Below are 12,553 nucleotides of genomic sequence, written 5' to 3'. Positions count from 1 at the left end.
GACAGAATATGTTGTTTCATTTTGACATTACTATATATGGAACATTATTTCACCCATATTTTGACATTTTACCAAAGTTATTTGAAACATCAAGTAGACACTTTACTTGTATTTAATATGCTTTCTATGTATATAAAATCACTTTTTTATTTAATTTGATGCAGACACCAAAATGGGACGTCTCGTCTCGTACCTAAGTAGATGTTTATATACATTTTTTTATATACAGTTTTTATTTTTAACTATTTTTAAATGTTCATTTTTCACTTCAATTTAAGTTAGTTTCACTTAAAACAATTTTTTTGTTTGTTTATTCTTCAATATGTATAATTTCTTTAGTGTTATTATTTTGAGAGCATTTTTACAGGATTTTATTTTAGTTAGGTTTGAAGCCAAAAAGTATTTTAATCTCAGATTTGTCCAGTTATTTTTTCTTAAACTAATGAACATTTAACCAAAGCTTTTACACATTTAAAGGATAATAACCCTGATATTTAGGTTTGCACATCCTAACCTTTTTTCACCATCCTGGCAGCCACAGTGTACTGGCTGGAGTCATTGGCCACGCCCTTCCCTGTGCTCTGCCACGCCTCCTCCCTCGTAGAGATCATTTGCTTCCTTTCTTCAATAGACATCTGCCCCTCCCCCTCTTCAAGCTTCTGATTACATGAGACAAAACAGATATGATGGCTATAGATCATTCTGATGTTTACCGGAAGACCAGCAACTTGGACATAATGGACCGATAATTTACACGAGAAGGTCATCAGCTCAAACTCAAATTGTACAGCCCATGTCAAAAGTGCTTTTAAATCATTAGAATATGACTATCCTCTTTGCTGTTCATACAGTACTGAAAATCTGCCAGTCAACAGCAAAATCCAAAAATGCAGTAATCCTTACTCAGTGCACTGCATTTCCATCTAAATTAGATTTAAGTATTTATGCCACCAATGCTTAATGAATGCATTTGCCCTGAGTAAATCTACAGAAATTTGGCTCTGCTGCCTGTTTCAGTCAGAGAAATACATGTTTTGTACTATCATCCACAGTGAACCGAAGTATAAATTATGCAAACTAATAATACAAGCCTATTATTAACTAAATAATAGTTATGTTGGAATTGAAATGGTTCCAAAATGCACACGCTCTTTCTTACCTGGCCTTGTTCTACATATTGGCATTTTGGGGTAGATGGGAGAGGAGGAGGAGAGTAAGTAGAAGAAAAGACAGGCTCCTGCAGACAGGAGAAGGGGGAAACAGGAAGTAGACAGAAGAAAACAGTGAATGAAAGAATGAGGGACAATGATTACAGGGGGTAGATATGAATGGAAGAAGAATATAATTCACAGATGTCAGAATAAATGAGGGAAAAAGGCAAAAGGAAAATCTGGACTAGTGGTTCTCAACTGGTTTTGCATTGGATATCAGGCGGCAACTAACACGGCACCAAAATTGGTTATTGTACAAAAATTGAAATCTAACAAGACTATTATGAACTACCAAGACTCAAACATATTAACATGATATAAGCTGATAACATAAACTGACTTTTTTGATTTCTATACATCATAAAGGTTTCATGTTCTTGGTTAGCCATTTTATTAATCATATTTTACATTTGTTTCTGCTGACCATAATGGTATCACAACAGACCAGTCACCTATTTTTGAGATGTGACCCATCAGTTGAGAAACACAGATCTGGTCCATCTAGAAAAGCAAGGAGCCTCATCTATAATGTTAAGTGAATTCACTACAGCATGTTCCTAAACATTTAAACAACAGTACAGTTTTAGAGAAATGCAAATATTAACTTGCTATAGCCACCTTATTTGTTAACATTAGTTCATGCATTAGCTAACAAACTAACAATTAGCTATGCATTTTATACAACACTTATTCTTTGTAAAAGCTAGCTAATAAAAACACAATTATTAACTGTTCATGTTAGTTCACATTAGCTCACTAATTATGTTAACATAACTTTTACTTTTAAAAATGTTTGCAAATGTCAAAATTAACCAAAAATATTAAATGCTGTTCAAGTGTTATGCTAAATGAAACCTTATTGTAAAGTGTTACCAACTGAAATGTGTAAAATATTTTACAGTGAGCTATAAAATGAGGTTAATTTAGAAGATAAGCCAAGTAGAGTTTAAGTCCTTTAAGAAAAAGCCAATCAAATTGCAGTTTGCAATAGCAGGCCAGCCAGTCTTCTTGCAGCTAAAGCCAAACTTGTCTAAGACGGACACTGATGTAGGCGCTTACCCAGAGCTGCTCAGATAACGTGAACTCTCTGATAACAGTCTCGTCCTAAACACACAGGAGATGCATGTGTGTGCATGTGTGTGAGGTTCGAAGAGCTAAAATGCTACATGATACCCATTCGGTGTGCAAGACCTGGCCTTTAAGATTAGGATAAACTGAAAACCCTTAATTCCTTTAACCTTTGCACTTGCTGAATTGAGAGTAACACAATAACTCAGGAACGCACAGGTTTCTATATAAAACTCTGTGAACGCTGAAAATTACACAGCGTCTGAAAAGATGAATACCACACATTTTACTACACCACGCTGTGAAATGACTCATCAGACTGTGTAAAGTACAGGTTTCAGGACTAGGCAGTCAATTCACAGCTTTGCCTACAGGATTAAATGAAGGTGTTACTATTCACAAATTAGTATAACACATCTGATTCACGGTTTTGATTTGGTTAGAATAGTTCACCAAAAATGAAAATTCACTTTAAGCACTTTACTGTCTTCCAAGGAACACAAAGGATGATTTTTAAAAGAATATCTGAGAATATCCATTTCAAGTCCTTATGGCACCATTAGAGATGTTGCATTCACATGTCATTCTTACGTCACTCTATACCAGGGTTCCCCAAATCTTTCCCTGGAGGGCCAATCTGCTGCAGAAATTAGCTCCAACCCTGATCAAACTCACCTACCTGTGATTTTCTAATGATCTTGAACAGTGGTTCTCAAACCTGTCCTGGGGACCCCCAACCACAGCATATTTTGTATGTCTCCTTCAATTAACACACCTGATTCAACTCATCAGCTCATTAGTGGAGATACAAAATGCGTGGTGGCTGGGGGTCCCCAGGACAGGTTTGAGAACCACTGATCTTGAAGACTCTGATTAGCATGCTCAGGTGTGTTTGATTAGGGTTAGAGCTAAACTCTGCAGGAGTGGGCCAGATTTGAGGATGCCTGCTCTATACATTACAAAGAATTAAATGAAACATGTGCTTTTTGTAATTTCACAGCTTGATAGCACCAGTCCCCATTAAATGTCATCAGAGATGTAAAGTATTTAAGCAATAGTACTAAAGTATTATTTTAGAGAATTTGTCCTTTACAACAGTACCGTTAAAACTGAATACTTAATACTCGTTTACAATTTCATGCAGACTTAAACGTACAAAATACATGTCATCAGGACTTAAATCTTTCCTCAATGAAAATACTTATTTCTTGTAATGAGCCAATAAATCATGCTCGCATAAATTTAAATAATTTTATTAAAATAAATATCTGTTTCCCACTGTCAATAAGAAAACAAACAATGAGAAAACAGATTTTTTTTTTGACAGGTTTCTTAAAAAAAAAAAAAAAGCATAAAAAAATACTAAAAGGGGAAAAAATTCTCTACTGTTTTTGTCAATTTAGAAAAGCCAAGAATATATATTTTTTGCCATGTACTTTGAGTACAATTTTTGACTCTTTGTACTTGCCTAATTACACCCCTGTATATAATTATACGAAAACCAACGACAATATGAAAACTGCAGTTAAAGAGTATTATTTCATATGAATATAAAAAGTGAATTTATGGAAAGAACATTACAACACTACATTAGTGTTTCACATCATAGTCACCACTGTCTATTTATAGACATCACACTGGTTATTACTTGCACCCAGACATGTAGAAACTATTATAATAGTGGGTAGCAGGTGGGGACACATAAGACAACTGTGGGAACACTTCACTTAAAGCCTTTATATATAATGCATTATAAAAAGAAATGCATTCATTTTGCCTTGTAACCCCTGTGATGCATTGCTAGGTGTTGCTAGGCTACAGATACTTACCTTTTTCTTAAAGCCTTGCTCCTCCATTATTTGACTACTATTCTCGCTTACAGCCACCACTTCCTGTTTAACTTCCTGTTTCTTGTTGATCCTGTTTTTCCAATCTTCCTCTCCACTCTTCTTCAACATGACTAACCTGAGAAAAGCAAGTATCAAACGCTTCACTCCATTTTGAACAGACCTTTACACTGTAGATGTGAAGCTCATGCAGATATACTGTAAAAGTGACAGAAATTACAACAGAATAGTGTTTGTTGTACAAAACACTTTTTCGGAAATCCCACCAAATACTACAGCATGCAAGATTCTTCACAATTCAGCTCTCTCATGTGACTTTGTCATGGTTTGTTGCCTCTATCTCTCTGTCTGTACTCATTTCATCCTGCCCTGTGGGGAAGGCTGGGAGATCTAAAATAGTGCTGTCCGCATTATCAGCGCTCACCGAGAGCAGAGATGACCCAATTTCATTTATAAGACAAGACAGAAGGAGAACAGCTCCAGTCAACCTGCAACATCTAAAGCATCAGCACACTCCAATACATGTTCCATTGTTTCTTACACTGCAATATAACATAAGTGTGCTTTTAACATGCTGTTCATCTGGTATATCTTTCATATACACATCCTGACACATAAGATTTCCGTTTTAAAATTTTTCTTTTGAACTATCTAAAGACTACTGTTGAGCCCTGGACAATCATTTTGTAAGGTTTATTACTTTAAGTGCCCCTATTATGGAGTTTTGAAAATTACCTTTCATGCAGTGTGTAACACAGCTCCAAGTGAATGAAAACATCCAAGTTTTAAATCTGAAAGTGCACAGTGTATAAAGTTATTGTCTCTCAAATGAGAGTCGACCGAATCAAACAAGTCATTTTTAAAACGAATCCCAAGCTGTTTCATGTTGACGTCAACATGAAATATTAGCATATTGCCCGCACACTTGATTTTTGCGTTGGTCTAAATGAAAATGCACATTCATTCTTTGCCACTAGGTGCTGCTTTTAGAGCGTTAAAAACTCACAAACACTACTTTAAATTAAATCGACCAATCACCGCAGCATGATTAGTCACGAAAAGGAGGGGTTTGGAAAAATTAATTGTTAAATGAATCGTTTTAGAGTCGTTGAGCAAATAAGGTAAAAAATAAATGCATAAGAAAATGAAAGTGTTTTTTGACCTTGCATGCATGTCAACCTGTTGTTATGGACTCCCAAAACCAAAATACGAACCTTTCATAACCCATAGTAGGGGCACTTTAATAAAAAACTTTTTTTTTTTATAGTAATAAATAGGATTTTAACTTCCAAAATTTGATCCTATTATGGTGTATTTTGTGTGAATTACTATAAATGGGATTTGCCGACTGTATGTAATGTATGCTGACTTACAACGTAAAAGGGAAGTAATCTGCACACACCTCTCTTTGATTGACATAGATGTCATGGCCTCTGGATCTTCGTGGATCTCTGGCTTTTGGTCTTTTTTGGAGACGACAAGACCAGACGGGCCGTATTTTCCCAGGATCTCTTCTTGGGGCTGTGCTGGAGGTGGTATGAAGCACTGGGGTTTTGGCTGGGTTTGAGGGGGTATTTTGGTTTGAGGGGGAATATAGGCATGTGCCTGATTTGGAAGGAAGGACTGAGGTTTGGGCTGGGTCTGCGGCGGGACTCTGGGTTGCACCTGCCGCTGGGGTTCAGGGAACAGCTGGGTTTGCCATGGAGGAGCCTGAGACTCAACGTGGATGTGAGGCTGAGAGTCAGAAATGAGGTGTGTTTGCGGTTTGGCCTGTGTCTGTGGTGGTGTTGGTGGGCTGTAGGGTTGTGTTTGAGGTCGAGCGTGGGTTGGTGTGTAGATTTGAGGGAGCTGTGCTGGTTTTTGTTGAGGCTGCGGAGGAGTGTAGGACTGGGCTTGCTGGAGGTAAGTGAGAGTGTTTGAGGTGTGTGAAGAACTTCTCGATGAGACCGCAGCTGTGCTCACAGTCCTCAAGGGAACACTGGGATCAGAGACATCTAGAGAAACACATTGAGATCCAGCATGACAGCAAACACGCATACAAAGACTTACAGGGTCAATCCCACAAGAGCTGTCAGAAACATGTCTATTTCTCCACAAAAAGAGATAAATATTTAGCATAAAGTAAAATTAAGCATATTTTTTTAGGACTTTTAAGATCAGTTTGTATTGTATTGTTTTTAAAACCATGCTGATTTTATACTGATTTACTTGAATAAAAATCATTGTACTTCAATATTTTTACTTTAATAGAATACATGTTTTATAGGTTTGAGAATCTAATCAGAATCATTACTCAAAAGAAGAGAATTATGGCAATGAGAATTTTAAACAAAACAAAATGAAATAAAATATGGGGAATGAGGTAAAATTACAAATTGGACATGACATCCTTGACAGAACTCATGAGACTGCCCCTTTAACCAGAGGCAATATATCAGTACTAATTAAATCAGACGCAATCAAAAACAAACACTAAAAAAAAGCCCAACACTAATATACCATTCAAATATTTACATCAATCGATCCAGTTAATAATAGACAAATGTGTGTAGCTATTCAGTGCACCAGATACAGAAAAGAAATGCATTACACATCACACACAGAATCGTGTTTATCACAGAGTTCAATCAATGTCTGACACACATGAACAGACAACAGCCTAAAGAACCACTGCCACACAAAACACACATGCACAATGTTAAAAACACCCTTTATTCTGTGAAAGCCTCTGTCGCATTCTACCATCACGGCTGTCCTTTAACATGTGGCAAATGTGAACCTAATAACCCACTGTGTTTTTTTTTTCCTGTAGGCTGACTGCATGCCTATCAGTGTGTACTGAGACACACTTGCAGTCGTCTTACCGCTCCCGTCTTTCATTCATTTCCCTCTTTACTACGGAACAATTCACACACATGCCTATTGCTTCCAGGCAAATGGATAGTAACAGCTTTGGCGGGGAGCGCAAACAAAAGCCACAGAGCCACTTCTGCACGATTCATTTCGGCATCATTAGTTTTGCGCAACAGACAAAGAGAGCTGCATGCTTGATGTATGATAAATTATGCTAATCACATTCGACTCGAGCAGCATGTAGGCTGGAGGTCGTTTAACCCAGTTAACCCAATCAGTGCAGCATGTGTGTGATTGTGTGCACAGAGACAATAGACACAGCTGATTGGTTTGCACAGCATCTAAACCCCTTTTCTTTTTCGTTCTATCTATTCTTACCTGAGACAACGGCTCTAGTACTGCTTCCTCTTGCCGTCTGATGGGCGTCTGGCGAGAGGTAGCCTCCCTGCAAGACGGGTGTACCCTCTTTCTCCCTCTCCCGTGGGCCGCTCAGCTCTGCATCTCCCCTGCCATGAGGGGGTGTGTGTCTGAGTGCATGTGTGCGCGGAGGGGAAGTCGCACTGGGGAGCTCTGTGTCTCTCTCCTCTCTGCTTAAATACACTAGTCTTCCTCTCCGCCCACTCTCGTCGGCCACACCCTTGCCGTACGCCGATTGGCCGGGCTGCTCTGTGGGGGGCGGGGACTGAACATCAGGTGTGGGTTTTTCCCCATTCTCTGTAAGACTGAAGTATCGAACTCCTCTCTCATAAGCTGGAAGCTGAGCAGAGACCGCCTGATTGGATGAGGCCTGAGTGGTGGGCAGAGCCATGGAGATCCCCATGCGAACATCTGCGGTCATTGATGGGGAAGCACTTGTCACCGTGGCAACAGAGGCCTGGGCGGTGACCGCGGTAACAGAGCGGACCAGTGATGCAGAGAGAGGCTCCAACTTCACACTTCCATTTTGCAGCTGGAGAGAAAGAAAGAATAATTATATTTACAGACGGTGTTCGCATTTAAAGAGCCCAAAGGTCATATGCAGGACGCATGATTCAGAGGCAGCTTGCAGAGATCAGATGTGCTTTGGCATACCAAACAACCTCATCGGTAAACTTCTCAGACATGCAACAAACCTGATTTTTTTTACACCACTAATCATCATCATCAAGGTCTGTTTAAAACACAATTCTAATCCCACGTTCTTGAGAAAAACTGTCTCTCATAGCAAGCACAGAATTGCCTATTTAAAGGAATAGTTCACCAAGAAAATTGTGTTTGGTCATCATTCCATTCCAAATCTCTAAAAAGAATGTCTTTTTCTGTAGAATATAAAAGGAGTTATTGTGCAGAATGTCCTGGCTGCTTTTTCACCCCCATGAGTGTAAGTGAATGGGGCTGTTGAGCTTCAATATAACTTTACCAAATATGCAGTATATATACAGTAAATATACTTTAATGTAATTTCTATTGAAACGTGTATGTTGTGTATTTAAATATATTTATAATTACACGTTTGTAATTATGAAGTTGCAATTTAGAACATTTAAATGAATTTAAATTTGAACTTAAACAAATTTAACATCAAATAACATTACAGTTTAAATCAATCAAGTACTTCACATGCTTCAGCATGTCATTTCTTTAAAGCACAACAAAAGATTAGTACATTTTATTAAAATGTACTTTACAACTTTTGCAGGAGAACCTTTGACATTATTATAAAGTGCACTTAAAAAAAAAAAGGTTTACATTAGTTATGAAAGTGTACTCTTCAAGTACTCTTAAGTGGCCTTTTATTTCAATAATATTATCATCTATAAGTAGTTTTTCAAAAATATACTTTTAAGACTTGAAGTACAATACAGTTAAGTGTACTCCTTTTTTTTTGCTATATTCCATACCATCTGAAGCCATATGGCCTTGCATGAGGAAAAGACTAAACTTTGGAGCCTTACAGCCGCTGTTTTCCATATGCTTTTGCTGTGTAAAGACAAATCAGCGTAAACATTCTGCCAAACATCTCATTCATTAAAAAAAAAAGTTTGAAATATATGAATAAATGGCTATTTTAATTTTGGGGTAAACTGTCCCTTTAATAATTTAACACCGGCACAGAGAAATGCAGAAATTAAACAGGTCAGTCTCTTAAAATAAAGTAATGAAACGGTTATAATGCAACTCAGCAGTAGCAAATATCCAGTTGGAAATGCAACATTGTTGGGGCCACAGCAATTAACCAATCAGCAGCTGCTGCCAAGGCAAAGCTCTCACTGATCAGCCAATCAAAAGCCTCGGTCCAGAGTGTCTTACTTGCTCGCTCTGAGGGGGGCCAACAGAATCATTAGTCACAGTGGGATGATCTGTGAAACCGGACAGATCTACGTCTTTTGTAAGTTCCTGTGAATGGCACAATGTCTCTAGAGTCAACTACAACTGCTAAATGATCTCTCTTTAATAACGTCTATCTAAATGTAAAGGCCACATTTTCTAGACCACTCGTGACACTAAACTTAAATGTAAAAATTATAATAGTCTCTAAATACAGTGAACTAGCACACAGGTAAAAAGAGGGAGACCTCACCTGATCAACCTCGCCCTGGGTGATAGGTTGAGTCTGAAAGCGGGCGTTGGCTCTACGCTGGCGCGTGTCAGGACGAGGTCCGTTTGCTGATTGGCCAGAGGTTTGTGACAAGCGATTGAATAATGCCATCTTCTCAGAAAGGCTTAGTGTTGATAAGTCTGGCTCCTCGGGACCCAAATCCTCTTCTCTCAGAACCGCTTCCTTCGAAACCCCTTCTTTCTCCTGCTCATGGTGGGTCAATCCATGTGCTGATGATGCCTGCAGACTGAGAGGAGAATCACAGGTTGCTATACTATAATAAAGTTCTGCACACAGAGTGACCGAGACCAGTCCGGCTGCTAACAAAACCTCAAAAAATACATCTTAAATAATTATATTAAGTATTCCAGTGAGTAAGTAATCCAGTTTATTCATTTGTTTATATAAATCTGTGTCTTTGAGATTAAGTCATCAGACCTGAGGGCAATGACGACACATTTTATACAGTCAGCTAAATAAATGACTTATATTTTTCTATTAAAACAAAAACAACTAAATATACTACATAGTTGTATAAAGATACTTAGATACTAATGCATTAAAAATTGTGCAAAAGTGTCAAACTTTAATTCTTTAATTGTACAGTCAGTGGCAAGAACTTAAGACAACATGTGCAAGAATGGTTCTTGGTAAAAAGGGGGGGGGGGGGGGGGGGGCGTTTTATACTCGTGTTTACACAGAGAACTTGCTGATCTCATATTATGGTGAAATTGAGCACTTCGAGGAGATGAGATGGTAACTGTGTTATAAGTAGACTGAATCAGTGAGAGTCTGTTGTTTCAATCAGATCATTTCACCCTAATAAACACACACAGTTCAACTCACTACCTGGCCAAAATTCCAGTCCACATTCTCAGTAAAAAAAAAAAAAACAACAAAAAAAAACATAGGACTCACATATATTGGTGTTGTGCTTTTGTACTTGTAATTTAATTTAATTGATTTGCTCTCTCTTTGCCTTTTTAGTTTAAGTGAATCTCTCACCCTCGGTCACCCTCATAAAACTGATTACAGACGAGTGATACCTCTGACATTTCAAAAGCACAGAGAATGCCAAATGTGTTTTGCTACTTACCATGTGACTGTTTACAGCTAATCTGGGTGACCACGCGCTAATGTAGACACCCAAAACATCAGCACATGCTCACACACATTAAAATACACTTACTTTTTCATACACACAGGCACTAGCACAGATTTCAAAATCACAGAACTGCATAACCCCATAATTGCATGCCAGACATTCAGTTTTCACACTTCCAACAACAATTTACAACAGAACGTACAATTCACCAGCAGATGGCACACTGGCACAAAGATTCCCACAGAGACTTGCAACATTTTGAGAACCGATTAATCTGATGCACCAGTCAATGAATGAAAAGGGCAATTTGTCTCTTTCTTCTAAGTATGGTTTGAATTCTCTATTAATATGCAATCATGCAGTCAAAAGAACACACTGTTCCGTTTCCATAAAAAGTCCAAGTCAAGCAATGAACAAATTTAGAAACAGCATGCAGCCCAAGACAACAAGGCCTATATTCTCATATACACAAAATAAAATGAAGCATTCAAATGATACCTGAAACTAGTCATGGAAGTGCTGACTACAGCAGGACTGGGGATTCTGGGAGCAGTGGTTTGAATAGTGATGACTTGGGAAGGGGGAGCGGGGGAACTTTACAGGAGGACAAAAACAAAAAGTAATGTAGAGTGAAGTAAACAAGAATCAGTGCAAACGTAGGGGAGTATAAGCAATCATAAAAACATCAGGGTCAATGTAAAAAAAAAAATCAGCATCAAATAAGTGATTATGGGAATGAGAGTAGACAACGATGTGTTTATCCCTTAAAAGAATAATTCACCCACAATGAAAATTCTATCACTGTTTACTCTCCCTCATGTTGTTCTACACCCGTATGCAGTCATTTTTCCAAAAACACAAAAATTTCATGCTGCTCTTTTACAAACATTCAAAGTTCCTAATGACCACAAGCTCCAAAAACAAAAACTCTACCAAAGTAGACCATGTGAGCTTTATGAATTCATACAAAATACAATACAAACTTCAAGTCATTATTTTTTAATAATTCTTGCGTCATCAGAATTCTCTTTGTGTTCCACAGAAAATACAACAACGTGAAGGTAAGTCCACAGAATGTGTCACTTCTTGCCAAACATTTTTTAATTGTAGTGAAGAGATTCATTTAATGATATGAAAGCTAAATCCTTTACATAACCAAAAGTAGGAAATGACTTACGTAGCAGCAATGACAACCTCCTCTGTCGTGACCGGCTGTGTCCGTGAACGATCCTGCATTCGTCTGAGTCTCCTCTCAACCGCAGCATTGCGTGATCGAGGTTTGGGGACACCTCCCTCTGAAGTCTTCTCCAACTCCTGCAAGAAGACGTCAAAAAAAGTTTGGTTATTATCCAAATTTATTGGCACTTTTATGCTATATATATTCTGTACGTGTTTTTGTAATCATTAGTTTCATGTGATTTCATATAAGAAGTTATGTATGCTACAGAGATTTGATACCCTGAAAAGAGACCTCTTGGCTGCCACGCTCATTTTAGCTAGTTCGTCCATTTTTTCTTCATCCACTAGACAAAAAATGAAGGTTAAACTTAAGTTACTGAATATACAGTTTATAGAACGGTTGTGTAAAAGAATGACTATGGCCTAATCACAGCTGAAGATATTTGGTTTGTTTGATATTGCTTAAATTTTGACTCACATTCTGCATGTTGAACCTCTGGACTAAGACGGGACCTGAAGATAAAAGTAGAAGAACAAAAATAATTGGACCCCGAGGAATCAAGTGTTATGGTATGATGACTAAATAAAATAAAAAATCAACTACATAGCTAGAACAAATGCACATTATAGATACTAACTTTCTAAAAAAAAATTGCTTTCATATCCAAATTCAGATAAGAATTATATTTATTAACAGACTGTGGGATACTGG

At 37.8% G+C, this 12,553-nt stretch overlaps 1 protein-coding gene across 1 annotated transcript in view; it reads right to left on the bottom strand.

The window, feature by feature from the left end:
• LOC306845778 (supervillin-like) overlaps positions 1-12,553 on the bottom strand; it is a gene marked incomplete at its 5' end in the record, with an annotated part of 41,203 nt that overhangs the window by 11,775 nt on the left and 16,875 nt on the right. Inside the window, 12 exons of the mRNA XM_079378759.1 lie at positions 515-659; positions 1,160-1,237; positions 2,271-2,315; positions 4,109-4,244; positions 5,529-6,120; positions 7,358-7,928; positions 9,269-9,355; positions 9,540-9,804; positions 11,161-11,256; positions 11,840-11,976; positions 12,121-12,185; positions 12,320-12,354. Coding sequence (XP_079234885.1) covers positions 515-659; positions 1,160-1,237; positions 2,271-2,315; positions 4,109-4,244; positions 5,529-6,120; positions 7,358-7,928; positions 9,269-9,355; positions 9,540-9,804; positions 11,161-11,256; positions 11,840-11,976; positions 12,121-12,185; positions 12,320-12,354 — 2,252 coding nt within the window. The remainder of the gene's footprint in view (positions 1-514; positions 660-1,159; positions 1,238-2,270; positions 2,316-4,108; positions 4,245-5,528; positions 6,121-7,357; positions 7,929-9,268; positions 9,356-9,539; positions 9,805-11,160; positions 11,257-11,839; positions 11,977-12,120; positions 12,186-12,319; positions 12,355-12,553) is intronic.

The sequence above is a fragment of the Barbus barbus genome, assembly GCF_936440315.1.
Source record: "Barbus barbus genome assembly, chromosome: 26".
NCBI classification, from domain to species: domain Eukaryota; kingdom Metazoa; phylum Chordata; class Actinopteri; order Cypriniformes; family Cyprinidae; genus Barbus; species Barbus barbus.
The sequence above is the reverse complement of the archived record's forward strand: the minus strand, read 5'-3'. Positions and strand labels throughout refer to the sequence as shown.